General features: G+C 41.4%; 1 protein-coding gene across 1 annotated transcript in view; it reads left to right on the forward strand.

Annotated features, from left to right (window-relative positions):
* Positions 1 to 25774, forward strand: part of ATR (ATR serine/threonine kinase) — a 77328-nt gene that overhangs the window by 50033 nt on the left and 1521 nt on the right. The window contains exons 36-46 of the mRNA XM_067543403.1: positions 2295 to 2437; positions 2993 to 3090; positions 4765 to 4997; positions 12801 to 12935; positions 13682 to 13882; positions 14253 to 14396; positions 17602 to 17752; positions 19137 to 19293; positions 19523 to 19676; positions 20887 to 21038; positions 23120 to 23225. Of these exons, the coding sequence (XP_067399504.1) occupies positions 2295 to 2437; positions 2993 to 3090; positions 4765 to 4997; positions 12801 to 12935; positions 13682 to 13882; positions 14253 to 14396; positions 17602 to 17752; positions 19137 to 19293; positions 19523 to 19676; positions 20887 to 21038; positions 23120 to 23225 (1674 nt within the window). The remainder of the gene's footprint in view (positions 1 to 2294; positions 2438 to 2992; positions 3091 to 4764; positions 4998 to 12800; positions 12936 to 13681; positions 13883 to 14252; positions 14397 to 17601; positions 17753 to 19136; positions 19294 to 19522; positions 19677 to 20886; positions 21039 to 23119; positions 23226 to 25774) is intronic.

Genomic DNA, 25774 nt, shown 5'->3' on the forward strand with positions numbered 1-25774 from the left:
TTTGTGGCTTTTTCTAATGAATTTAGGGGTAGGAATTTTTCACTGGTATGTCTTTGGGTCACTATAAAGCAAGGGTGACCAACCCGCGGATCGCAAGCCGCATGCGGCTCTTTGCTCATACAAATGCGGCTCTCGTGAGCCGAATGCAGCTCTGTGTTCTATGAAATGTGGCTCCGCGCATTGTATAGGGTGCCAAAAAGTTTTTACTTTCAAATGTGAAATTGACCAGCTGCAAGCTGCCCTCAATGGGAATTGAGGGTAAGAGAGGAGGGGAAACTGAAAAGTGAAATTGACAAACTGCCGCCAAAATTGAGGGATCAGCTTGAATTTTCGGTGGAGGGTAAGGTAAATGTGGCTCTGCGGTATCTATAGCTATTTTTGGACTCTTCGTCTCTGACTAGTTGGCCACCTCTGCTATAAAGGGACAACTTGGCAGATAGTGCTCTCACACTGTTGTGTAGAGAATAATGTCTATTGATACTCCTCAATCTTACTGTGGGAGTGACATGGAGGTGATGCTACTGCCCTCTGGAGTGCAGGAACAGAGTGCAGGGGCTCATAACATCATGTGGGGACACTGGTTCAGTATTGGCTTGGAAAGAAGTGTCACCTACTGAATCAGCAGTTTGTCAAACATTTTTCTAATGCTTGTCTAAATACAATATATCCCTGCCCCAGGTTTTACACTTGAGATTTTCCACGTTCATATTGCTGTCTTACTACAGAACTAACAATAATATTCTTGTAGCTAAGTCATTTAGAAAAGAAAGTATAGAGAAAATCGCAAAATCCAACTCATGCTGTTCCACACATGGAAAATAGTGGAAACCCATTGGGTTATGTTTTTGGAGTTGCTGAGCTATTTGATGCACCTCAACTTTGTTCCACTCCAAGTGGCAGGATGAGCACAGCTGAATCCTACCTTTAATATCACCTTATTCCCGCAATTGCTTTTTAAAAAAAATAAAAAGCATATCAGACTTCACTGTCAAAAGCTTTGTCGTTCAGATCACAAGTTGTATGAAGTGCTAAATTGACTATGAAGTTAGTGGAATCCAGCCCTGTATATTAAATGTATGGAATTAACAAAGGAAAATGTACTGACAAAGTCTGTGATAGTGAAATCTCTTAGCCCAGCATGTCCCAAATTGTCGATCCTGACCCCCTATTTGAGGGGTACAAGACATTGAAAAAAGGGGGGGGGGGGGAGAAGGAAATTCAAGAAAGCCAGAATATGTCCCAGTTGAAGCCCTGTAAGGCTAGCTGGACTCTGCTCCCCATTCTGCACATTGCAGCCTGGTGCATGGGGTCACAGTGCCACTCACTTAAAATTTAGCCTGGCTGCCTCCCATCAGGGGCTGGGCCAAACCTGAGAGGCGCTGAGACACGAACCTGTGTGCCAAAGGCAAGGCCACAATGCCCAGAGCAGGGAGCTGAGTCTAGCCAGCCCTATAGAGCTGGAGCCACAGCTGAGGGGTGATTGGGGGTGGGCTCATTCTGTAGCCCCTCACACCCAGGCCTTCCAACTGCTGAAGGCAGGATCCATTTTTTGTGCTTTTAATTTTCTAACCATCCCCCCACCTCTCAGACCCTTTAACAGAGGTGAGCCCAAAAGGGGTCATGCCAGGAAAAATTTGTGAAGTGATGGAAGCTCTTTTGCCTGCAATATATAGAATGCTAGAAAATGTACTGCTGGGAACAGTTCAGCATTGTCGGACAGAAATTGGATGACTTAATACACCCTTTTCCCTCTAACTTCTGTTACATAATTCCCTGCATTATTTGAAATATATTCCTTTTAGAAAGAAATAGAGAAGTAATGAATAATTCTGGTGTTTCACTAGTCAAAAATGGGAGAGGAGGGAGAAGTTACATTCTGTCTGAAGATGAAACTTTTGGTTATGTTAGTTTTAACTAAACTATAATTTTCTCTATTGGGAATATCCTCAAAGATCCTTTTGGACAGACCTTGTTTATTTAATATCCTGGGACCAACACAGCTACAACAACACTGCATACAAGGATCCTTTTCCACTGTCTTCTTGTCACCAAATCGGGGAGGTGGAACAAAACCAGACCCAAATAATCTAATACTTCGCTCCCTTGTACCTCCTGTAGTAAGTTACACCTGTGCAGAGTGGATGTAAAGCACTGCTGTTTGGATGTGGTACTGTTTTGTACCCACTTTGCATAGAAGTAAATAATAAAAGTTTTGTGTTAGGACAAAGAAAAAACCTGTTGTATTTTAAATCTTCTTCCCAAAAAGATAACTTTTTTTTTCATTTTTGTTGTAGGATGTTACTTTTTTCTTGCCAGAATGGGAAGATGGACACTTTTACCTTGCTAAATACTACGATAAACTGATGCCTATGGTAACTGACAACAAGATGGAAAAACAGGGAGATCTGATTAGATATATAGTTCATCACTTTGGAAGGTTAGATGATACAGTAATGCTTTGGTCTCTTAGAAAGATAATTATACTGATGACAGACTCAAACCAATTTATTTTGTACAAATTGTTTGTGAAAGCTACAATTCAAGTATTTCTGTTTGACTTCAAATTTTTTTACAATAATTCTTAAGAGCATGGAACTGTAGAAAATTTAGTTTATTCCAACTCTGTTAATTATATCTGTATTAATTTTGTTATTAAGGAGAAATTGTTAAATTCTTATGTTTTCATCTATTTAAAATGAGCTAGTGTTTGCTGTCTCAAGAATGAAATCAGACAAGACTAGCAGTTACTAAATTGATAATTATCTTTGTGGTTTTGATTGGAGCAAGTTTTTAAGTGATAGATGCAGATAATTCCTGTGGATGTCAGTTTGTGAGTATTAGATGTTACAGTAACAGACGTTACAAATGCCTTAAATAGATATATAAACATCAGATTAAATATGTACATCACTTTAAATCTCTAAGTTTGTTTGTTCTTAATATATAGTATAAAAACAGAATCTTAATTACAGGTATGAATATGTAATTACAGGTCCTTACAGTACGGAAACCAGTTCATCTATCAGTCAATGCCAAGAATGTTATCTCTGTGGCTTGACTTTGGAGCAAAAGCATATGAATGTGAAAAAGGTAGAACTTTTTCATTACTGTTTTTCTGCTATGTTACATTTTCATAAAAGGGATATAGAAAGAGTTGTGAAACTTGTATAAAATTCTTTTGTTTCGGTGTACATGCCATTTATTTTGAAATGCAGCCAAAATGACCCAATCCACTATATGGACTAAAACAAGAAAGTACCTGAGGTTATATGCACAAAGTGTATAACTGCTGAACTTTAAACTCTTTCCCCAAAATTTGCATAATTTAAAGAAAATAAAGTAATAGATTACCTGATGTTACCTAAAACTATTTTTTACATGCTGTTATAACCCCTCCCCCCAAAAATTGAATGAATAATGAATGGCAAAAATTTGTTACACGTGCAACATTAATTTCATATTAAGTTGCCAAAAGTCAGGAAACAGGGAAAAATAAATGTGTTGCATGTACCCTTTCACCAACATCAAGATGGTTCACTGTGACAATCATTTGCAGTAAAGTGTTGAGTTTTTTCACCTTTGCAACATTCAATAGCTGAAGGAGTTTTATTCAGAGTTAAAAGCAAACCAAATCTCTTCATTTGGGCAGTGTCCAAGCATACAAAGTTTCTGCCTGAAAGTCTTTCTTTGGAAATTTCTGAAAAAATTTAAATTGCAGGCACAGCAGGCATGGGGTGAGACACGAAGGGGGCTGCTCTGATATATGTCAGCTGACTATGGTCCCCCCAGTGGCTACCTGTCAGATTGCCAGAATGCTGTAATGTTCCAACTACACCTTCTCCCATTCCTGATATGCTCTCTCTGCTGGGTGCTGTAGTGCTTGGGTGATATAGGAGCTGGCATGCCAGCTCCACACTTTCTAAGGACTTTTTCCTCCTCCTCCCTTTGCCTCACTCTTCATATACACACCAGAATTCCTGCCTGGAGAGATCAGGTGGCTTCCAGTCTCCTGTGCACTATTATGGGGAAGTAATCTAGCTTTGTGCATTAGCATTAATAGTGGTTTTATGGCCTTAATTGTAGCATTTTTTACTACCAAGAAAACACTATAATAAAATCCACGTTGGCAATCCAACCTATTTAGCAAGTATGCTATAAGTCACTTCTTCTTGCTCATACCCCAATTTAATGTATGCCATGTAGAAAAGATAGTTGCACACAAGCTAGTTAATTTAGGCCTTGTTTATACTGGCCGCGGATTTCAGCAGCAGTCGACGGGAGATATGCAAAGTACTGTATGTAGCTTGCATATCTCCTGTCGACTTCCTAACGTCTCCTTACCGAAGTGTCTGCGCTTCTTCCTGGGGTGGATTTACAGAGTTAACTTCCGGGTTCGATTGAGCAAGTCTTCACTGCCTCTCAGTTGAACCCGCAAAATTGCCGCGGTGCCACTTGCAGTGTAGAATAGCCTTAGTCTGTTTTCAGATACAATAAATGGGGCTCAGAAAAGCAAATAACTTTTCAATTTAAAGACTTGCTTATCTGTGACAATGGGAGTTACCCAAGCAAAGCAAATGTAGAATTGTGCCCTGAGTTTGTGTAGAATGCTCAGAGAAACTTTAGGGTGAAGGATTTTAATTTAAAAAAAAAAAAAAAAAAAACCATTAACAAATGAGTGTAGTTCTGTAGGTTTGTAGCTTTTCTTAATGAACTTGTATTTCAGAGAAGCATGACTATAAACTTACACTATTGTGTTTTTTCCAGTTGGTCGTCCTGATCGTTTACAGATGAGAAATGATTTAGCTAAAATAAATAAGGTGATTACAGATCACACAAATCAATTGGCTCCTTATCAGTTTTTGACAGCATTCTCCCAATTAATCTCCCGAATCTGCCACTCTCATGAGGAAGTTTTTGTTGTTCTGATGGAGATTGTTGCCAAGGTGTTTCTAGCCTACCCTCAACAAGCAATGTGGATGGTGACAGCTGTATCCAAGGTAATTTGATAAGGATAGTTGTATTTTTATAAAAATTCATGCAAAATTCAAATTTCTCTCTTGTAGATAGATTATCTGTTTACTGTATGTTTAAACAAAGTATTTGAATGTGCAGCTACTGGAGGGTTGGGATAGGATACAGAGTGATCTAGACAAATTGGAGGATTGGGCCAAAAGAAATCTGATGAGGTTCAACAAGGACAAGTGCAGAGTCCTGCACTTAGGATGGAAGAATCCCATGTACTCAATGGCATACCAAGGGTCCCCGGGGGCCAAGCCTACATTTGCACTCCCCAGCCTCATGCCTCCCCCCTCGCACAGGGCAGAAGGAGTCCTGGCGCTGCCCCCTCGCCCTCCCAGCTACCCCTGGGTGAGGGAGGTTTGTACCTGCTGGGGGCAGAGGGGTGTGAGGCTTGGGGGAGCGCGAATGCACACTTGACTCTGCTGCCTCCTCCTCCCTGCACTAACCTGCTGCACGGCGCCCGCCTCTCCTGCTGCCCGCAGCTGGCTCAGATGGGGTGGTCACACCCCCTGGCCTGAGGAGAGGGGTTGGGCCGGCCCTTCACGATGCGAGAAGTGGAGGAGGCGCTGAAGGGCACTCCTCAGAGCCTTCTCTGTCCCCTGCCTGTCATGAAGGGCTGGCCTGGTGCTTACCCGCTGCTTCAGCCTCGCAGCCCAGCGTGGCACAGCCACGGCAGCCTCATCCCCCCGGTCTGGGGGGTGGAACGCCAAGCCAGCCCTTCGCCGGGGGAGGAGAGGAATGGGGCTGAGGGGCACCCCTCAGAGTCTCCTGTGTGTCCATCTCCCTCCCCCCCAGGGTACGCCACTGCATGCACTGCTATACAAACGGGACTGACTGGTTAGGCAGCAGTTCTGCAGAATAGGACCTGGAGGTTACAATGGACAAGAAGTTGGGTATCAGTCAACAATGTGCCCTTATTGCCAAGAAGGCTAACGGCATATTGGGCTGCATTAGTAGAATGCAGCAGATTGAGGGAAGCATTGCCAGCAGATCGAGGGAAGTGATTATTTTCTTCTATTTGGCATTGGTGGGGCCACATTTGGAGTATTTTGTCCAGTTTTGGGCCCCCCACTACAGGAAGGATGTGAACAAATTGGAGAGAGTCTAGCTGAGGTCAACAAAAATGATTAGGGGGCTGGAGCACATGACTTAGGAGGAGAGGCTGAGGGAACTAGGCTTGTTTAATCTGCAGAAGAGAAGAGTGAGGGGGGATTTAATAGCAGCCTTCAACTACGTATAGGGGTGTTCAAGGGAGGATGGAATTAGGCTGTTTTTTGAGTGCTTGCCCATGTTGATTCCACTCTAGGTGTATGCATGGTTGCTGGAATTTTTTTCTTTAGCAGCACCCATAGGGCCAGCTCCGGTGCCTTTTGTAGCCTGATGCTCATGTCACGGCATTGAGGGGCACAGGGCCAGCAGCACCTCATGTTTCTTCTTTCCTCCCGTGATGGTTGCTGGAACCCTGTCACTCGTGCTATCGCAAGTACTCTGTTATCCTTTAGCAGTTCAAGTTTTATGTTTTAAGTTCTAGTAGTGTGACTAGTTTGTAGTTAGTGTAGTGTCCTGCTTAGGAGTTTTCCCCATAGTGGGGCATGCCCCATTCCCCAGGGTTCAAGCCCTATGCCACTTGTTCTGAGCCCTTTCTGCTCATGACTCTCACAACAGCTGCCTGAAGTGTCTGGGGGAAGAGCACAGAAAGGACTTCAGACCCCAAACAAGAAAAGACAGGGAGATCCGGCTAAAAGCCCTGCTTATGGAGGTAGTGCTGAGACCGGCTTCTGAACCCTTCCGTGCCGATTTGGTGCTGAGTACAGCAGCCTCGGTGCAGAGCACTCTGCTGGCACCGAGCTCTTTGTGGCACCGTTCCTCTTCCCTGTCACCAAACAGAGTTCAGAAGAAGGAGCATGCGGAGAGGGGCCACTCCCCGGCACTGAAGAGACAAAAGAAGGGGGCACTGGGTGCAGGACCCTTGCTGGGTTAGCGGCTTGGGCCGAGACACCACAGTCGAGGGTCTCCATCTTTGGTACTGTCCCCCCTCAGGGAGCCACCCCTGACACTGTTGGGTGTAAGAAGGCCCCTCCAGTTAAACATCCCGTCAATGCTGGAGGCGTTTCAGGCTGCAAAGGACCTGAGGGCCCTACCATTGTGACCAACCCTAAGGCTCCCTCTAGCGCCGGATAGAGAGAGGGCCCCATTGTCAAAGGCGAAGCTGGCAGTGGTGCCCCCGAGACACTTGCATTGGTTGGCCTCCACCTTCACGATGCCAGGCACCGGGATCGTGATCGTGGTCTCCAGCATTGAGATGCTCTGCCCAATCCACATAATGCTCACGTTCTTCGCAGCACTGGTCCGCGATCCACCGGCACCAGTTCCTGACCCTGGCACTGATCAAGGGGCTCCTGGCACCACTCAACAGTGTCTCACTCCCCGGCATCAGCACCACTATGCCAATGGTTCAAGACATTGATCTCCATCCCCGCGACGTCACTCCCTGGTGCCGCAATGCAGCAGGGAGGCACCTACAGCTCCTCTGTGGTCCCCTTGGGAGTCCTACTCTTCGGATTCCGAAGTGAACTACTCCAGAGACAGCTGCCACCAGCAACAAGGGACTCAAGCAGCGGGGCCAACGCTCCCTCCCACGGGATGGCCACAAGGAACCCCTTGGGCATTCCCTATGGCACCAGGCCCCAGTCATTCTGCTCCTCGGGCAAGGTCTCCGGGGTACCAGCAGCACAGGAGGAGGTTCAGGAATCTGCATCGGGCCCTGGCACCAAGCCCCAACTGCTCGCCTTGGTCTAGACACAGGAGGAAGTAGTACCCCCTCTGCCAGTTCTGCCATCCTCCTCTTCATTTCCAGACGAGGCAGTGGCCAGTGCAGAGCCCTCAGCCCAGCTAGATGATTTTAGGGCTCATTAAGATCTCCTGAAGAGGGTTGCTTCCAGTTTGGGCCTGGAGGCTGAGGCGCTTAAGGACACCTCTGACACCCTCTTCAATGTTTTGGCAGCTGCGGCGCCAGCTCTGGTTGTTCTGCCAGTACATGAGGGGGTGTTCAAGGTGGTTAGGGCCCTGTGGCAGACACCATCTTCGCTGCCACCAACATCTAAAAGGGCTGAAAAGAAGTACTATGTCTCAGCTAAGGGGTTTGAGTACCTCCTTTACTCACCCGCCTCGGGACAGGCAGGGGCAGCCAGGTTCCAGTCCAAAAAATAAAGATTCAAGGAAGCTGGACTTGTTTGGCCATAAAATGTATTCCACAGCCAGCCTCCAGTTTTGAATTGCCAACCAGCAGGCTCTGCTGGGTAGATACAATTTCAACCTCTGGAATTTGCTATAGCAGTTCTCTGAGGTACTACCGCAGGAACACTCCCAAGGTTTTGCCATCATCTGGGAGGAGGGTAAGGTGGTAGCCAGAGCATTGCAAGCAGTACTGGACGCAACTGGTCCAGCAGCAAGATCTATGGCCTCAGCTGGGTCCATGCACTGCTGTTCCTGGCTACAATCATCTGGATTGTCCCAGGAAGTGCAGCAGTCCATTCAGGATCTACCCTTTGATGGCTCAGCACTTTTCTTGAACCAAACAGATGCCAGGCTGTATGGCTTAAAAGATTAGAGAGCCACTCTTCCTTCGTCGGGCCTTTACATAATACCGGCCTCGAGAAAGCAATTCCTCCCACTGCAGCAGCAGCAACAGCAGCCGAGGTTCCAAGCCCTCGCTCCTCTTCCTACAGGAGAAGAGACAGAGGCAAAGGTTTCAAACGCCAACACCCTACCTTATCCTCTGTTCTGTCCCAGCCAGGGACCTCATGACACCCCAGTGGCCAACGACAGCTGTTTTGAGGGTATACCCAAGGGCAACACTCCAGTCTCCGTATAGGATCCATTAAATTCTTTCCTGAATTGCCTTACCCCCTTCTTCCCAGCATGGGTCCGTATTACGTCAGACTGATATGTCCTCAAGATCATCTCAGAGGGCTATACACTTCAGTTTTCCTTGCCTCCTCCCCACCATCCCCCTTCCCTGTCCCTCTTCAGGGACCCCTCTCATGAGCAGCTTCTTGTCCAGGAGATGAAAACCCCTTCTCAGGGTTGGAGCCATGGAGGAAGTACCTCCAGACATGTGAGGGAAGGGTTTCTATTCTCGCTACTTCCTTATTCCCAAAGCAGAAGGAGGCCTCAGACCTATCCTGGATCTGCGGCGTCTCAATAAGTATCTCAAGAGACTGAAGTTCCATGTGGTCTCTCTAGCTTCTATCATTCCCTCTCTGGATCCTGGAGACTGGTATGCCGCCCTCAACCTAAAGGATGCATACTTCCATATCTCGATTTTTCCCAGCCACAGAAGATACCTCAGATTTGTGGTGGGCTGTAACCATTACCAGTTCACAGTGCTACCCTTCAGCCTCTCTTCCTCCCTGAGAATATTTACTAAATGCATGGTGGTGGTAGTCATTCACCTAAGGTGCCAAGGGGTGTAGATTTATCCCTACCTGGACAACTGGCTTATCAGAGGAAGGTCCCAGTCGCAGGTACGCTTCAACATAGGTCTCATAAGATATACCTGTCATCAGTTGGGAATGTTGATAAACGAGCAAAAGTCAATTCTCATGCCAGTTCAGCAGATTCAGTTCATAGGAGCATTTCTTGACTCCACTCAAGCCCCAGAGCTTTTTTACCGAAGTATTGTTTCCAGGCTGTGTCTAGCCTCATCAACAGCATTCGTGCCATCCCGCCCATGACAGCCCCCACTTGTTTGCAGCTGCTTGATCACATGGCAGCGTGCACTTACGTGCTGAGACATGCTCGTCTAAAGCTCAGACTGTTACAAACCTGGCTGGCCTTGGTGTACTCCCCAAGCAGGCGCAGCTTGGATTGAGTGGTTATGGTGCCCCAGCCCATTTTGGCCTACCTGAGCTGGTGGGACGACCTGTGCTCGATGATGCAGGGCATACCCTTCGAAAGCCTCATCCCCCTCAGTTACCCTGGAGTCCAATGCCTCAGACTTCAGATGGGGTGCTTACATCAACGGCAACCTCAGCATGCAGGGGATTTGGTTGGCAGCAGACCACCACCTCCATATAAATGTCAAAGAGCTCAAGGTGATACACCAAGCCTGCCAGGTATTCCTCCCCTACATGGAGGGATGAGTGGTACAGGGTTTTAAAGGACAATACCTCCGCAGTGTTTTACATCAACAAGTAGGGAGGGGCACACTTGTCGAACCTTTGTCAGGAGGCTATGCTTCTGTGGGATCTAGCCATTCAGAACAGCTTCCACATCATGGCATCACACCTACCAGGGGCCAGAAATGCCATTGCAGATTGGCTTAGCAGATCCTTCTTACCTCACCACAAGTGGTCGCTCCCTCCTCAGATGGCCAATATGATCTTCCAGAGGTGGGGAACTCCCCGCGTGGACCTCTTTGCTTCTAGGTGGAACAAGAAATGCAACCTATTCTGCTCGCTTCACGGGACCGACGAAGGAGTGCTGTCCGATGCTTTCCTCCTCTCATGGACAGGGTTGGTCATGTACACCTTCCCGCCAACACCTCTGATCCAGAGTCCTGCTGAAGATCAAGAGGGAAAAGGCAGGCATGATTTTGATAGCCCCTGCTTGGCCAAGACAACATGGGTTCAGCACGTTGCTTGAACTTTCAATTATGCCCCTGCTGGAACTGCCCCATTGGCCGGATCAATTGTCACAGAACAACGGCCAACTCCTCCACCTGACAAGATGGAAGCTGAGTGCAGTCAAGCAATCCTGCTCATCTCAGGTCCAGCAGGTTCTCATGGGCAGCATGAAACCCTCTACCAGAGTGTCTTACGCAGCTAAATGAAAGAGGTTCTCCGGCTGGGCAGCAGATCAGAATATCCCGCCCATGCAAGCCTCAATTCAGTCTGTTCTGGACTACTTATTATGCCTCAAGGAACAGGGCCTAGTGCTCTCATCAGTAAGGGTCCACCTTGCAGCCATTTCAGCTTTCACCTGTCAATTCAAAGAAAGACTGTGTTCGTCCACTATATGATGGCCAGATTTCTCAAAGGTCTGGAGAGACTTTATCCCCAGGTCCAGAACCCAGTACCTCCATGGGACCTAAACCTAGTTTTGTCAAAGCTGATGAGCCCTTGGCAACTTGCTTCTTATTGATCCTTTTGTGGAAAGTGGCTTTTCTGGTATCTATTACGTTGGGGTGTAGAGTCTCTGAGATAAGGGCGCTCAACACGGGTCCGCCATACATGATATTCTACAAGGACAAGGTGCAGCTGCAGCCTCATCTGGCATTCCTGCCCAAGATAGTATCCCAATTTCACAACAACCAGGATTTATTCCTGCCAGTTTTCTATCCTAAACCGCATAATTCCAGCGAGAAGTGTAGATGGCATACCCTAGATACCAGATGGGTGCTAGCCTTCTACATCAAGAGGATCAAACCTTTTCGCAAGACTGCATAATTCTTTGTTGCAGTAGCGGAAAGAATGAAAGGACTACCTGTCTCCTCTCAGAGGATCTCCTTGTGGATATCTTCCTGCATCATGCTCTGCTGTGAGCAGGCGAACTTACCTCCGCCAGAGATCATTATGGCCCACTACACCAGGGCTGAAGCCTTGTCAGTGGCATTCCTGGCACAGGTCCTGATATAGGACATTTGTAAAGCTGCTATCAGGGTCTCGGTCCATACCTTTACATTCCATTATGCTATCGTTCAGCAGGCACGGCATGACGCCAGCTTCGAAAGGGCAGTGCTTCAGACAGCACATCCGTGAACTCTGAGTCCGCCTTTAATGGTACTACTGGTAAGTCACCTAGAATGGAATCGACATGAGAAAGCATTCAATGAAGAAAAGACGTTACTAACCTTCTGTAACTGTTGTTTTTCGAGATGTGTTGCTCATGTCCATTCCACAACCCACCCTCAATCCCCCGTCGGAGTTGACAGCAAGAAGGAACTGAGGGGGCGCAGGGCCAGCAGCGCCTCATATACTACGACATGAGGGCGGGCTCCAGAGGGTGCCAGAGCTGGCCCTATGGATACTGCTAAGAAAATAATTCTGGCAACCATGCATGTAGGTGTGCACATACCTAGAATGGAATCAACATGAGCAACACATCTTGAAGAACAAGTTACAGAAGGTTAGTAACTGTCTTTTCTCAGTGATGGCAGATGACAGAACAAGGGGCAATGGTCTCAAGCTGCGGTGGGGGAGGTTTAGGTTGGATATTAGGAAACACTTTTTCACTAGGAAGGTGGTGAAGCACTGGAATGGGTTACCTAGGGAGGTGGTGGAATCTCCATCCTTAGAGATCTTTAAGGCTTGGCTTGATAAAGCCCTGGCTGGGATGATTTAATTGGGGCTGGTCCTGCTTTGAGCAGGGGGTTGGACTCGATGACCTCCCGCAGTCCCTTCCAACCCTAATCTATGATTTTATATAATATGATATTCTGCCCCGTTTTGCACACCACAAAGATTATGGTTTCATTGTGTTCTAAAGTTCAGAGACAGCTTGAAAAATGTAGAGTTTAAAAATCTCGAGGCCTTTTTCTGTCATTTTAAGCAGTTTTGTTTCTTTGACATTCTTACTACACGGTACGAAAATATGAAATCTTGAAAAGCTATGGAATTTTTGATGAAATTTAATACTGAATATCTTTGATTTTTGCTCATTTTTGTTAAACTAACTTCAGATATCCTGCAAAAGATACAATTTGTCAATCACTTCAGGATTCTGGAACAGAGATTAGGTATATAGGTTTGGTAAAATTGTAACTTTGTCCTCTTTTGCAGTCCTCTTACCCAATGCGTGTGAACAGATGCAAGGAAATCCTAAACAAAGCTATTCATATGAAGGCCTCTTTAGGAAAATTTATTGGAGATGCAACACGTCTGACAGATAAACTCCTAGAGCTATGCAACAAACCGGTACTTGTCCAAAAAACAAAAGAAACAATATGAAACATATGAAAACAACACCTGCAGATCAGACATAGTAACTAATGTTACATAAAATGTTTTTAAATGTGTTATGCAAACTATTTTTCTGTAGCTTGCTTCAACTAATTAAGTTAAATAATCTCTGAGTAATTCTGTTAAATTGGAGTATCTTGTAAAATGTTGTATTGACATCTGAAGCCTATTAGGAGGAAATAAATAATGTTTTGGAGATAAAACTGAAACACAGAAGTAAAATGATTGTTTTACATGTTTATCTAGGAGGAGTGCCTGTTGAATTTTTATAGAGACTTATTTTTAAATAAGCATCTTATTTATATTCAATATATTTTTGTACAATGAGCCATTTTAATGTTGCTTGTATGTTCCGTTATTTGACCGGTGATTTTTTTCCCTGAATAACTTTTTAAAAAGATTTTAGCTTAAAAGAGAAGGCTATCTGTGGTGTTACTGAACATGTTAGCTTGGATAAAATTCAGCAACTACATTTAAAGAAACTAAATGGGAGAAGAATTAAAATATAGTGACATAATAAAATTTAAGATACTCTATTCTAATGGATCATGTTTTAGCACAAATAGAAATCCTGAAACATATTTTTTTACTATTTATTGAAAAGTATTCCATAATTAGAAGAGAAAGACAGTGATATTATTATGAGGATTTATTCTGTATTTTAAGCAAAATGTTTCTTGATTGATTGTTGTTTATTTTAGGTTGATGGGAACAACTCAACATTAAGCATGAATATTCATTTCAAAACACTTAAAAAGCTAGTAGAAGAGCAGACATTTAGTGAGATCCTCATCCCTTTACAGTCTGTAATGATACCCACTCTTCCATCGATTCCTGGCACACATTCTAACCATGACCCTTTTCCTGGACGCTGGGCCTATATTGCGGGCTTTGATGATACGGTAAACCTCTGCTCTGCTCATGGTTTAGATGTGATTTTAATAAACTGCAACTAAGTTTACTTTTCTACTTAATTAGTTAGAAGTGAGGGGAATGATGGGAGGTTTCTTAATTATATTTACTGCTCAAATAAGAGTGCATGCTAATTAAAAGGAGCACTGAGGACCGGCTTGATGACTAGCTTTTGGCTCTACAACCTGAAAGAGGCACACTGTGCTAAGATCAAATTTTGGCTAGGGTCAAATGATTTGTAAACCAACTAAAGTAGAAAGTGCTAGCACAAATGTAGCTATTAAGATTCCCTATTAAGCTATTAAGTTTATTTTGAAGAATAAATGCAAGGTTTAATGATGACTTCCATTTTTCCTTTAGGTGGAAATCCTTGCATCTCTTCAAAAACCAAAAAAGATTACTTTAAAAGGTTCAGATGGAAAATCCTATATTATGATGTGTAAGCCAAAAGATGACCTGAGAAAAGATTGCCGACTCATGGAGTTTAACTCCTTGATTAATAAGGTTTGAAGATGATTTTGAAAATCTTCTCTATGCTTATTGATTAGAAAAATGATGAAGCAATCAACAAACAAAGTATCTGACTCCCTACATCCTTGAGAAATAAATTAGTGCCCAATCTTACAAAGTGTTCAGTGCGTTCAACTCCCACTGATTTCCCATGGGAACTGAGGATGCTTAGAGAATTGGGACTTCATTCAAGAAAAAAAAAGGCCAAGTAAAATTTGGAGGAGTTACTTGTTATCTTTTTGCCCCTACCTACTCTAACCGTGTCTACTGATAATTTTTTCCCCTAATCTTGTTTCACCTCCCTCTTACTGAGAATTTCTTTATTGCTAGGCGAGGCTGGGTAGATCAACAGTGATTATGGCAAAACATTAACAACTATGGACAGAGAATATTTTTATCCTAATCAGGTTGTCTTTTTCTCTAGTTCATCTAATGTTAATATACCATATTTTCAATAAGGTCAAAGAAAATGGTAGTAGCTCTGGAATAGTCACCTACTAAACAACCCAGACATGGCTATTTAAAGGGTTTATTCAGCCAGTGCTCTTCATTGTAAATTTTTTTTTAAGGGCAAGTGGGGAGGACATTTGATTTACTGCAAATGTGGAATTTCTGAATTTAAAATCTTGATTATGGTGGGGAAAATTTAGATGTGGACGTAAGTGGGCATACTGGGTCAGATCAATGGTCCATCTGGACCAGTGCCCTGTTTACTGACAGTGGCCAATGCAAGGTGCTTCAGAAGGAATGATTAGAAGAGGACAATTTTGCATGATCCATCCCCTATTGTCCAGGCCTAGCATATGGCAGTGAGAGGTTTAGGGACACCCAGAGCATGGGGTTGCATCCTTGACCATTTTAGCTAATGGCCATTGATGGACCTATCATCCATTAACTTATCTAATTCTCTTTTGAATCCATTTATACTTTGACCTTCACGACATCCCCTGCCAATGAGTTCCACATGTTGACCATGTGTTCTGTGAATAAGTACTATCTTTTGTTTGTTTTAAACCTGCTGCCTATTAATTTCATTGGGTGACCCCGAATTTTCTTGTGTTACATGAAGGGATAAATTCCTGATTCACTTTCTCTACACCATTCATGATTTTATAGATCTCTGTCATATCCCCCCTTAGTTATTTCTTTTCTAAACTGAACAGTCCCAGGGTTTTTAGTTTCCTTATATGGAAGCTGTCTGTACCCCCTCATCATTTTTGTTGTCCTTCTCTATACTGTTTTCAATTCTAATGGATCTTTTTTTGAGATGGGGTGACCAAAACTGCATGCAGTATTCAAGGTGTGGACACACTATGGATATATATAGTTATATTATGATATTTTCTCTTATTATCTATCCTTTTCCTAATTGTTCCTAACATTCTGTTAGCTTTTTTGACTACTGCTGCACATTGAACAGATATTTTCAGAGAACTATCCACAATAACTCCAAGATCTTTTTCTTGAGTGGTAACAGCTAATTTGGATCTCATCATTTTGGATGTATAGTGAGATTATGTTTCCCAATGTGCATTACTTTAAGTTTATCAGCATTGAATTTCATCTGCCATTTTGTCACCCAGATATGCATTTTTGTGAGATCCCTTTGTAACTTTTCACAGTCCGTTTTGGACTTAACAATCTTGAGTAATTTAGTATAGTCTGCAGATTTTGCCATCTCAGGGTCTGTCTACACTGCTGGCGACTTGGGGATCAATGCAGCGGGATCAATTGAGTGGCTTGTGGAGACGTGTTCAGTTGATCCTGGAAGTGCTATCTGGTCGATGCAATTAAACCACCTCGCCTAAAGAAGTAAGGCAGCGTCGACCAGAGGGCGTCTCCAGTTGATGCAGCACAGTGAAGACACTGCTGTACGGCAATGTAAGTAAGTCAATGGGAGATACGCAAGCTACTTTACGTAGCTAGCATATCTCCTGTTGACTGCCAGCAGCAGTATAGACCAGATCTTGGTGTTCACCCTGTTTTCCAGATCATTGTATGTTGAACAGCACTGGTCCCAGTACAGATCGCTGGGAAACCCTGCTATTTACCTCTCTACCTTTTCAAAAATGACCATTTTTTCCTACCCTTTATTTCCTATCTTATAACCTGTTATTGATCCATGAGAGGACTTTATTTGACTTTATGCTTTCTTTCACATATAGTGCCACTCCCCCACCAGCGTGACCTACTTTGTCATTCCTATATATTTTGAACCCTGGTGTAACCATGTCCCATTGATAATCCTCATTCCACCAAGTTTCTGCAATGCCTACTATATCAATATCGTCATTTAATGTCAGGCCCCCTAGTTCACCATCTTAGTATTTAGACTGCTAGCATTGTATATAGGCACTTGTACATTTTGTCAATATTCAGTTGTTTGCCTTCATGTGTTATATTTAAATGGGCTCTTCTATGTTTGACTGTTCCTCACTAACTCCTACCTGTGCTTTACCAACTTCTTTCCTATCATATTTACTTTCAATAAATTTACTTTAAATAAATAAAGTTCCTCTTTCAATAAATTTTTCCCTATGGGATGTGTCTTCCCAAACCATATGCTCCTCCATAACTGTCAGCTTTCCCCCACCCCTTAGTTTAAAAAATCCACTACAACTTTTTTAATTTTACATGCCAACAATCTGGTTCCATTTTGGCTGAGGTGGAGCCCAGCCTTCTTGTATAGGCTGTTCCTTTTGCAGTTTGTAGTAAATCTAAAATCCTTCTCCCTACAACACCGACTCATCCACATATTGAGACCCTGCAGTTCTGTTTGTCTTTCTGGTCCTGTGCATGGAACTGGAAGCATTGCAGAGAATGCTACCATGGCGGTCCTGGGCTTTAGTCTCTTACTAGCAGCCTAAATTTGGCCTCTGGGACCTCTCTCTTACCTTTCCTTATGTCACTGGTAACTACATGCTCTATGATCACCAGCTCCTCCCCAGCACTGCACGTAAGTCTGTCTAGCTGTCTTGTGAGATCTGCAATCTTAGTACCCAGCATGCAATTTCCCATGTCATCAGAAACCCAACTATCTATATTTCTAATGATCAAATCCCCCATTATTATTACTTTGCTCTTCCTAATAACTGGGGTTCCCTCCCCAGGAGGACAAAGAAGTTAAAGTTATGAATTTATTTTGATCTTGCATTTGTGGTGATATTTGGTAATCTTATTTATTTTGTTTTATAAATAGTGCTTAAGAAAGGATGCGGAATCACGTAGGCGAGAACTCCATATTCGAACCTATGCAGTTATTCCACTGAATGATGAATGTGGGATAATTGAATGGGTGAACAACACAGCTGGCTTAAGAAATATCCTGATCAAACTGTACAAGGAGAAGGGTAAATAAACTTGTACATAAAAATTCTTGTGAGGGCAACAGATGGGAGGAAAGAATAAGGAGTGGAGATAAAGTGGGGATACATAAATCTGTCCTATAGAAAATCTTTTAGATTTATAAATTTTAGGCAAAAATGAGCTCAGTGATGTATTATCTTATTAGTCTGTACAGTACATCTCAAACCTTGATTTATGCTGCTTTTGTTTGGATGGAATTGTAACTTTCAGTAAATGAGACAAAAAGCAAATGATCAGAACCAAACTTCTAGACAAAACTGAGCTGTAGAAGGTGTGATAACTTCATTCTGATGCCCAGCTTCTCTTCTCATTCGTAACAAATGGGTATCAGCTCTCATCTGTGGAATTTGAAGATGTTCCAATGTTGATGCCAGAGGCTCCAGGACTAATCCCTGTCCTTCAGCTCAAGCCACCAGACGGAATTTCCCATTTGTTATTAATGAGGAGAGACGCTTCTAGCAGAAAGAAAATTACCTGGTAAGACGTTTCTTTATTCTGTCCTGAGTGCTGGGAAGATGCAGCAAATTGTATTTAGCCGTGATCAGCACACTGTTGGCAAATTTTTTGTCGTACTCATAAAAGCAAGAATATCTAAACTTGCTATTAATATTTTTCAGGGCATCACACAGATAAACCTAATGTGGCTTTCTCTATGAGTGCTGAGAATTTAATCTTTTTTAATCCATTCTTATGTCACTGGTACTGCTATTGATGCTTGTCATTATTAAAAGGAATATATTACTGTACTAAGCAATAAAATAATGCTTGGCTAGTATTTTGTCATTAGCTTTAGGTACATTCTTATTTTTTTGCCTGTCACTTTCATGAGACTTAAGTTTTTAATCTTAATCATTTTTATCATTTATCAAATTAACTGCCACAATGACTTTCCAATGAAAGGTCAAAATTCTTTGACTGTTTTTTCAACAAAATTAACCTTACATTGAGCAATGTAATAAAACCATAGTTGACCATTGGAAAAACCTTTTTTGTACTTCATCTGGGTCAACCGTACAGCACTCAAAATTTTCCGAGCTGCAGATGACAATAGTGGCTTTGTCTTTCACATCTGTCAACTGGCATGACTGATGAATCATAGGGATTTAATAGTGGAAGGCAATTTGTTTATTTCATGTAACTTGTCTGAGCTGCAGCTTCAGCCAAGATTTGAATTTGTGATGTACTTGCACAGCTGCCATTTTTTCCTGAGTTGCCAACACTTTTTTAATATTAATTTCATTAAAACAGTAGACCTGTTCTAATTATGGCATTTTAGGCTGCACTTGATGAACTCTAAATAGTAGTTGGGGAGGAGGGACGACCATGTGTAAGATTTGGTTTGTTATGTCTGATGGAAATCTTTTACAGGAGTCTATATGACTGGAAAGGAGCTACGTCAACATATGCTTCCAAAGTCAGCACCTTTATCTGAAAAGCTGAAAATGTTCAAAGAAACTCTTCTGCCCCGACATCCTCCTATTTTTCATGAATGGTTTCTAAGAACATTCCCTGATCCTACTTTATGGTCAGTTGCTGTGATCATGGTAGTTCAATAACACTAGTTTATTTTTATGTATTTAAGCAAAATATAAATGAAGATAAAGCAGATAGAAAATGATATATGTACTAAGCAAAATAAGACTGGAGCTCTTCATATAGAGCACAAAACCTGTTTAAAAGTTCTGAATTGTCTAAAAAGTCATGTAAGGGCAAATCAATCCTAGGCTTTTACATTGGATTCTTACTTTCTGTAGGTACAGTAGCAGATCAGCGTATTGTCGTTCCACTGCAGTGATGTCAATGGTTGGTTACATACTGGGTCTTGGAGACCGCCATGGTGAAAATATTCTTTTTGATTCTTTGAGTGGTGAATGTGTGCATGTGGACTTCAACTGTTTATTCAATAAGGTGCAAAATGTTTTGCTGATCTTGTTTTTTATTTTTTAAACGTGTAAGCTCAAAATCCACAAATCTCGCCTGCTTTTTTAGTATTTCTTTTAGTTTGAGACTCAGAATATCTATCATGATATCCATATATCATTTTGTTTCCTATTCAGATGCTTCAGATTATATAAGCCTATATATCCAGTGGGGAAAAAAATCTTACATAAAGGCATTATTGTCCTGTATGCTTTGATAATTAAAGCAATCTTTTGCTTCAGGCACTGTCACGAGCTTTCTTTAGATATACTAAAATATCACCACACTTCAGAGTACTTCCTTGATGTTTACAAAACATTCTAATTCAGTTTTCTTGATTTTGTTTGTTTTTCTTTCTTTCTTTCGATAACTGCTGTTGTCGATAATGTAGTTTTGTACATCAATAACTCAACTCAGAACTTGCCGTGGAAGAAAGTGGCATTTTCTTTTTAACTGTAGTCAGAGTGAGCTTTGAGATTTTGGTATTTCTATTGCAATATCTAGTTGGTGTTCTGTTTAATTCATAAATATGTAGTACGGGTCCTGGTCAACTAGTTCCCTTGTTACATCTTTAATGCCAACCATTTGGCCTTGTTGGTCCTCTTCAACCTTGTTTTTAAAACAAACAAAATGTACCTATAAATTATGAAAATAATGCGCATTTTAGAACTATCATAACTTGGCTGAGGTAGTGGAACAAAGATAAATATTTAGAAAAAATTTAAATCTCGAAAGCTGTTGTATGATTTAAAACAAAAAACATTAAGATACTGGTAGTTATGTCCGGGCTAATGGCATAGCATAGAAGACAGGCACATGCAAATGTTTTGCCAATTTTCTCATGAATCTTTCACCAAACTCACTTCTAGTCTGTGTCACCTTTATTATTTTATATCCTTTATTTATCTTTAGTCCTTTGCTCCTGCCAAATTTTCCTAGATGGTGATATGGATGTGTGATATGTTCAGATGTCTGCTAGCAGCTAGGATATGAGACCTCCAGAAGTAATGCTGAGATAATCCACTTCAAATCTATGCCAGAGGCACCTGAATTTGATGTACTCTAATGATGGTAGTTATGCAGGATTAGTTAGTTGTTTGGTGTGCAGAGGACTGACATACAATTTGGAAAAGAAACTCTTTATAAAAATAATAAATCTGAAAATCCCTTCTGAAATGAACTCTTTATTAATTTGAAGGGGGAAACTTTTGAAGTTCCAGAAATTGTACCTTTTCGCCTCACTCATAATATGGTCAATGGAATGGGTCCCATGGGGACAGAAGGTCTCTTCCGAAGAGCTTGTGAAGTCACAATGAGGCTAATGCGTGATCAAAGAGAACCTCTAATGAGGTACAGTAATAAACAACATTTAAGAAGTTTTTATAATAAAATTGTCTAGTTTATGATATAAACTTTTGAAATGGTAACTGCTGGTCCCTGAGCCAATTCTTTGGGGGAGGGGAAAAATCCTCTTTCAGTAGCACAGATTGAGTCTGACATGCACTTTGTTTATAAAACAGTATAGCTACTCAACATATTCTAACTAGTAGTAAGAAAAAGTGCCAAAGTTTACTGTGGATAGAAGTTTTACTGTCATAATTAAACTTCCAGTTGTTCTCAAAATATAACTTTGTTTAGCTTTTATTTACCTCAGATTGTCTCTGTTTTAACCCTCTTTTGCATAGTTCTTTTGAGCTAAATCCTTAGCTGTACTGCTCTTCTTAGGTACTGGGGGAATCCTTGGCTGCCTATTTGAGAAACCTGTAAGTCACCTAGTTCAGTGCAAAGATGATTTGAGCAGAACAAAAGACCTAACCCATTATCTGCTGCTACTCTGGAGTATAAAGCTGAAATGTTCTTCGCAGCTTCCTGACCCTGAACCTGAGTCCAATTTTTTTAAATTTCTAAAATTTTGGCTTGAGCGTATAGTCTTGCTCCACTGACAGACATCCTGAAGTTGCTTCAACCCATATTTCAGTGTGGACTGTGCAGGGTTTAGTTATAGATTGCAAGTTCAAAATAAGAATAAAATACCTTCAAAACAGATACAGTAAGCCCATCTTGCACCATCACCCAATGGAACAGCAAAAACAAAGTTACCTTGTACCAGGTGGCTTTCTGAGGAGCAAACAAAACTGTACTGGAAACCTTGGATAATGGTAAATGGTTGTAGATGTTGGAGTGGCAACGTTTCTTAATGCAGGCTTGATTGTATTATTATTTTATATATTAAACAGTATGCATCTCTGTTGCAAGTAGCATAAATATTTGCCTGAATGCTGACTCCCACATTTTTTCAAACTGAAGTCCAGCATGGGGGATAAATTGAGATGATGGATTTGTTGATAGGTTTTCTTCAGTTCTGTTTAACAAGTGTTAATTTTGTTTGTGCTGGTATTGTTGCATATTAAAAGAATAATTTGATTTTTCTCTAGAAAACGCTATGTCAAAGAGTTTCATGTGTTTTTTACAGCTAGCAACATGTAGTAATCTTATTCAAAGAAGTTTTGGGGAGCTATGAAGGGTAGCATTTCTCATTAAATTGGCATTTTTTTATATTTAATATTCTCTTGAAGCCAAACTGTGGAGTCCTTTATCATACAAAATATCCATTAAAACAATGGTACTTTTGTTTGGTTAAGGGCGCCAGAATTTGATCCATTGTGAGCTGAAGCAGTGATGCGCTCACTGGTGATGACAGGCATAGAGTGTATTTATTCCTTTGTGCTTGTGTCCCATTGCTGAATCTGGAGAGGATTTGTGATTCAATTGGATGTTCTATAATCTGCTTTTACTTCCTGGAGTTGCCACACACTTGCTACATGTTTCACCAGACTGTTCATAACAAAATTGCTTACGCTGACAAGTTTGGCATTAACTAGAGAACAAACTTAAGATGCTTTATCCAGGGAAATGTGAAAGATAGCTAATGTTCTGAAGGCTGTTAATTATATTACTGCTCCACTAAATCTACCCAGAAGAATAATAAAAGCATTATTTTTACTGTCTTCTGAAAAGCTTGCTGCTCTGTATTTTAATTTTAATTGCAAAATCTGCTGTTGGAGGATACAAGATCAGATTCAAAATAATAGTTGTGGTGTTTTTGACTGCAGTCATGGATAAGGCTAACTTTTTATGAAATTACTAGCAGTGATACCGTGGAGAGAACAATAAAGAAAATAGCCTCTTTAAAATAAAAGGAGGGTCTTCATTAATGTTTTTCCTTCCTTTAGGAAATAAGGAATTACAAGTTATTAATTATGAATGTTAAGCAGTAATATTTTATTTTAGCAAACAGAAAAAATCATTTGCATTTTATAAATTAAAGTTAATAATCGAAAGATTCTATTTCATTTTTCATAGTCAAAAGAAGTTTGTAACTCATCCTTTTCCACACAGTGAACACTTTTTGTTTGTTTGTATGTTTTTAGTGTCTTGAAGACTTTTATCCACGATCCTCTTGTGGAGTGGAGTAAACCGGTGAAAGGTAATACAAAAGCACAGGTGAATGAAACGGGGGAAGTTGTCAATGAAAAGGTCAGTTGCAAGAAGTTTGATCTACTCTACTACATTTGATTGTTTTATATTTCACAGTATCATCCATTGTTCTAATTTATGCAAAGCTTTACTTTCCAGGGTTTTTTTCTTTTAAGCCTATTCCAGCTTTTTTTAAATTAATTAACTCTCTGCTGTTATTCGATCCTTAAAATATGAGACTGATATTTCAACAGAAAACTTCATGAGACCTCCTGTACTTTTTTAGCATCATTATCTAAAATTGTGTCTATACTGGTAAAATTAGGATCCATAATTGCAGCTCCACCTGTCATGGAAGCTGTAGTATAGAGAGGGCTCCTGTGTTTTTACCAACATGTTATCCTAAGCTACTAGATGACATGGTGATGATGCCACTTGAATCCTGTCTGTGCTATGGATTCCAATGTTTCTACCATCAGTGTCTGTTAACCCACTAGAGCACAATCCCCTCCAGAGTCTGGAATGGAACCTAAGATACTTGAATCTCTTGCTGTTTTAACAACTTAGGAAGTTATACATAAAAAACTACATTAAAAGAACATTAACACGGTGTGCCAACTCTGCAATAGTTACAATTGAGCAGCACTTTCTGTGCAAAGATCCATTCTTCTAAGTACTGTAAAATTCACATGCTTACATGGATTGTCTTGAAAATTTCTATGCTTCATGGGTATGGTGGCGAGAGTACATTATCTAACTTTGGATAATTTAAGTAAGGGATTCCAAGATACGATCCCCTTCACCCACCGCCAAAAAACTGCAACAAAAGCCCAGAATTTTACAAAATCATGTGTGTGTCTGTGTGTACACATTGCACACCTAGGACTCAAACTGTGGCTCAAATTGTCCCTCAACTGATCTTGGTCATTTGACATTTATCTCACCTAGTGCATGACATACACTGCCTCTTTGAGGTAGCAATATTGAAAACCTTATTAAAGGGAGAGGTTAGCTCTCTAGAAAAGTATGTGCTAAACAAGATTGAAATGTCCATAAGCAGCAAGGCTAGCGCAAGAAGATTTCCAGACATCCTATGGTCACAGTAGCTGCGAAGCCCAAAGGGACAATTTGTGGTAATTGAGCCTGAACTACACCCAGGTTGTGTGAGTTTAAACCACTAACCTTTGCAGAAATCTGTGAATTATCTGGAGGCATGTTGCTACTGTCAGCCTCTGTTAAAACTTTATATTTTTGGGAAATGTGTCCTGCTAATTTGTACAGCTAATTTGGAAAGGTCTCTAACTAATGTCTCAAATTACATATTTTCTACCTAAAATTATTGAAAAGAGACTACAAGGACAAGTAAAGATCAGTGACAATCAGTTTGGATTTGTGCCAGGCAAGTCAACACGGGATACTATCTGTGCATTAAGATTATGGAAGACTATAGAAAAAAGAGGAAAACCCTGCACATAGTATGTATTGATCTGGAGAAGGTTTATGCCACATTCCAAGAGAAGTCATCCGGTATAAGAATGAAACAGATACACTAAGACTATCAGACTCATCCAGGACATATACATGTGTGCTATTGCCACAGTTAGAAGGCCATGTGGAGAAACTGAACAGTTTCTAGTGAGAGTCAGAGTCCATCAAGGCATGGCACTAAGCCCCTTTGTGTTCATGTTGGTGCTTGATGCACTTATGGAAAACATCCAGAGACTGGCGCCCTGGTGTATGCTTTTTGTAGATAATGTAGTGCTTGTACAAGAGACCAAAGGGGAAGTAGAAGAAGATGGAGGTGCGTACTTGAAAGAAATAGCATGAAAATCAGCAGAAATAAAACAGATTGTATAGTCTGTAGATTCAATGATACCTTGCAGGAAGACAACAGGATGGTGAATAGGGGAGGGTCAGCCACCATCAAAGGTACAGAAGTTCAAATACCTAGGTTCAATAATTCAATGACAAACTTATAAGCAGAACAGGAAAGGCCTGAACTGAAAGGAGAGAAGTGAGCAGAGAAAAATAATATCTACAAGACGGTAATTAGGCCTTCACTTTTGTATGGCTCTGAATGCTGGGCATTGCAGAGAGGAGCAGATCTCAAATACAGTGGAAATGAAAATATTAAAATGGATCCTTGGAGTAGTACAATACACGAAATAAATGACGAATGATCTTATTAAGGAACGTATAGCTCCTTTCAGTGTAAATTGGGAGTATGTTCTCATTGGTTGGTGATACAACTGATGATACATTGTGGTGTCCCTTTCTTGAGTATGTTTTCATGGTTGAGTATTAGTTAAAATACTCTCTTTCGCTCAAATCCAGTCCATACTTGCAGACTCATTTTTGACATCAGATGAAACTCTTCTAATGTTGGTCAGATTGCATCAGTCAAAAAAAAAAAAAACCCAACCCCACCACCAATTTCAGCTAAAAATTGCTTTTCTGAACTTAAGATGTCAGAACATTTTCTGGAACATACTTTTTTGGGTACAGTTGACTCTTGGCCTCTTTGTTACTGAGGCACATATATATTGTGATAATGAAAGGATTTATATGGAATAAAACACATTTCATTGCTACCTGTTATCAATCTTTGG

Source organism: Emydura macquarii, unplaced genomic scaffold (genome assembly GCF_026122565.2).
Source record: "Emydura macquarii macquarii isolate MOO-44397 ecotype Brisbane River unplaced genomic scaffold, CSIRO-AGI_Emac_v2 contig_18, whole genome shotgun sequence".
NCBI lineage: Eukaryota > Metazoa > Chordata > Testudines > Chelidae > Emydura > Emydura macquarii.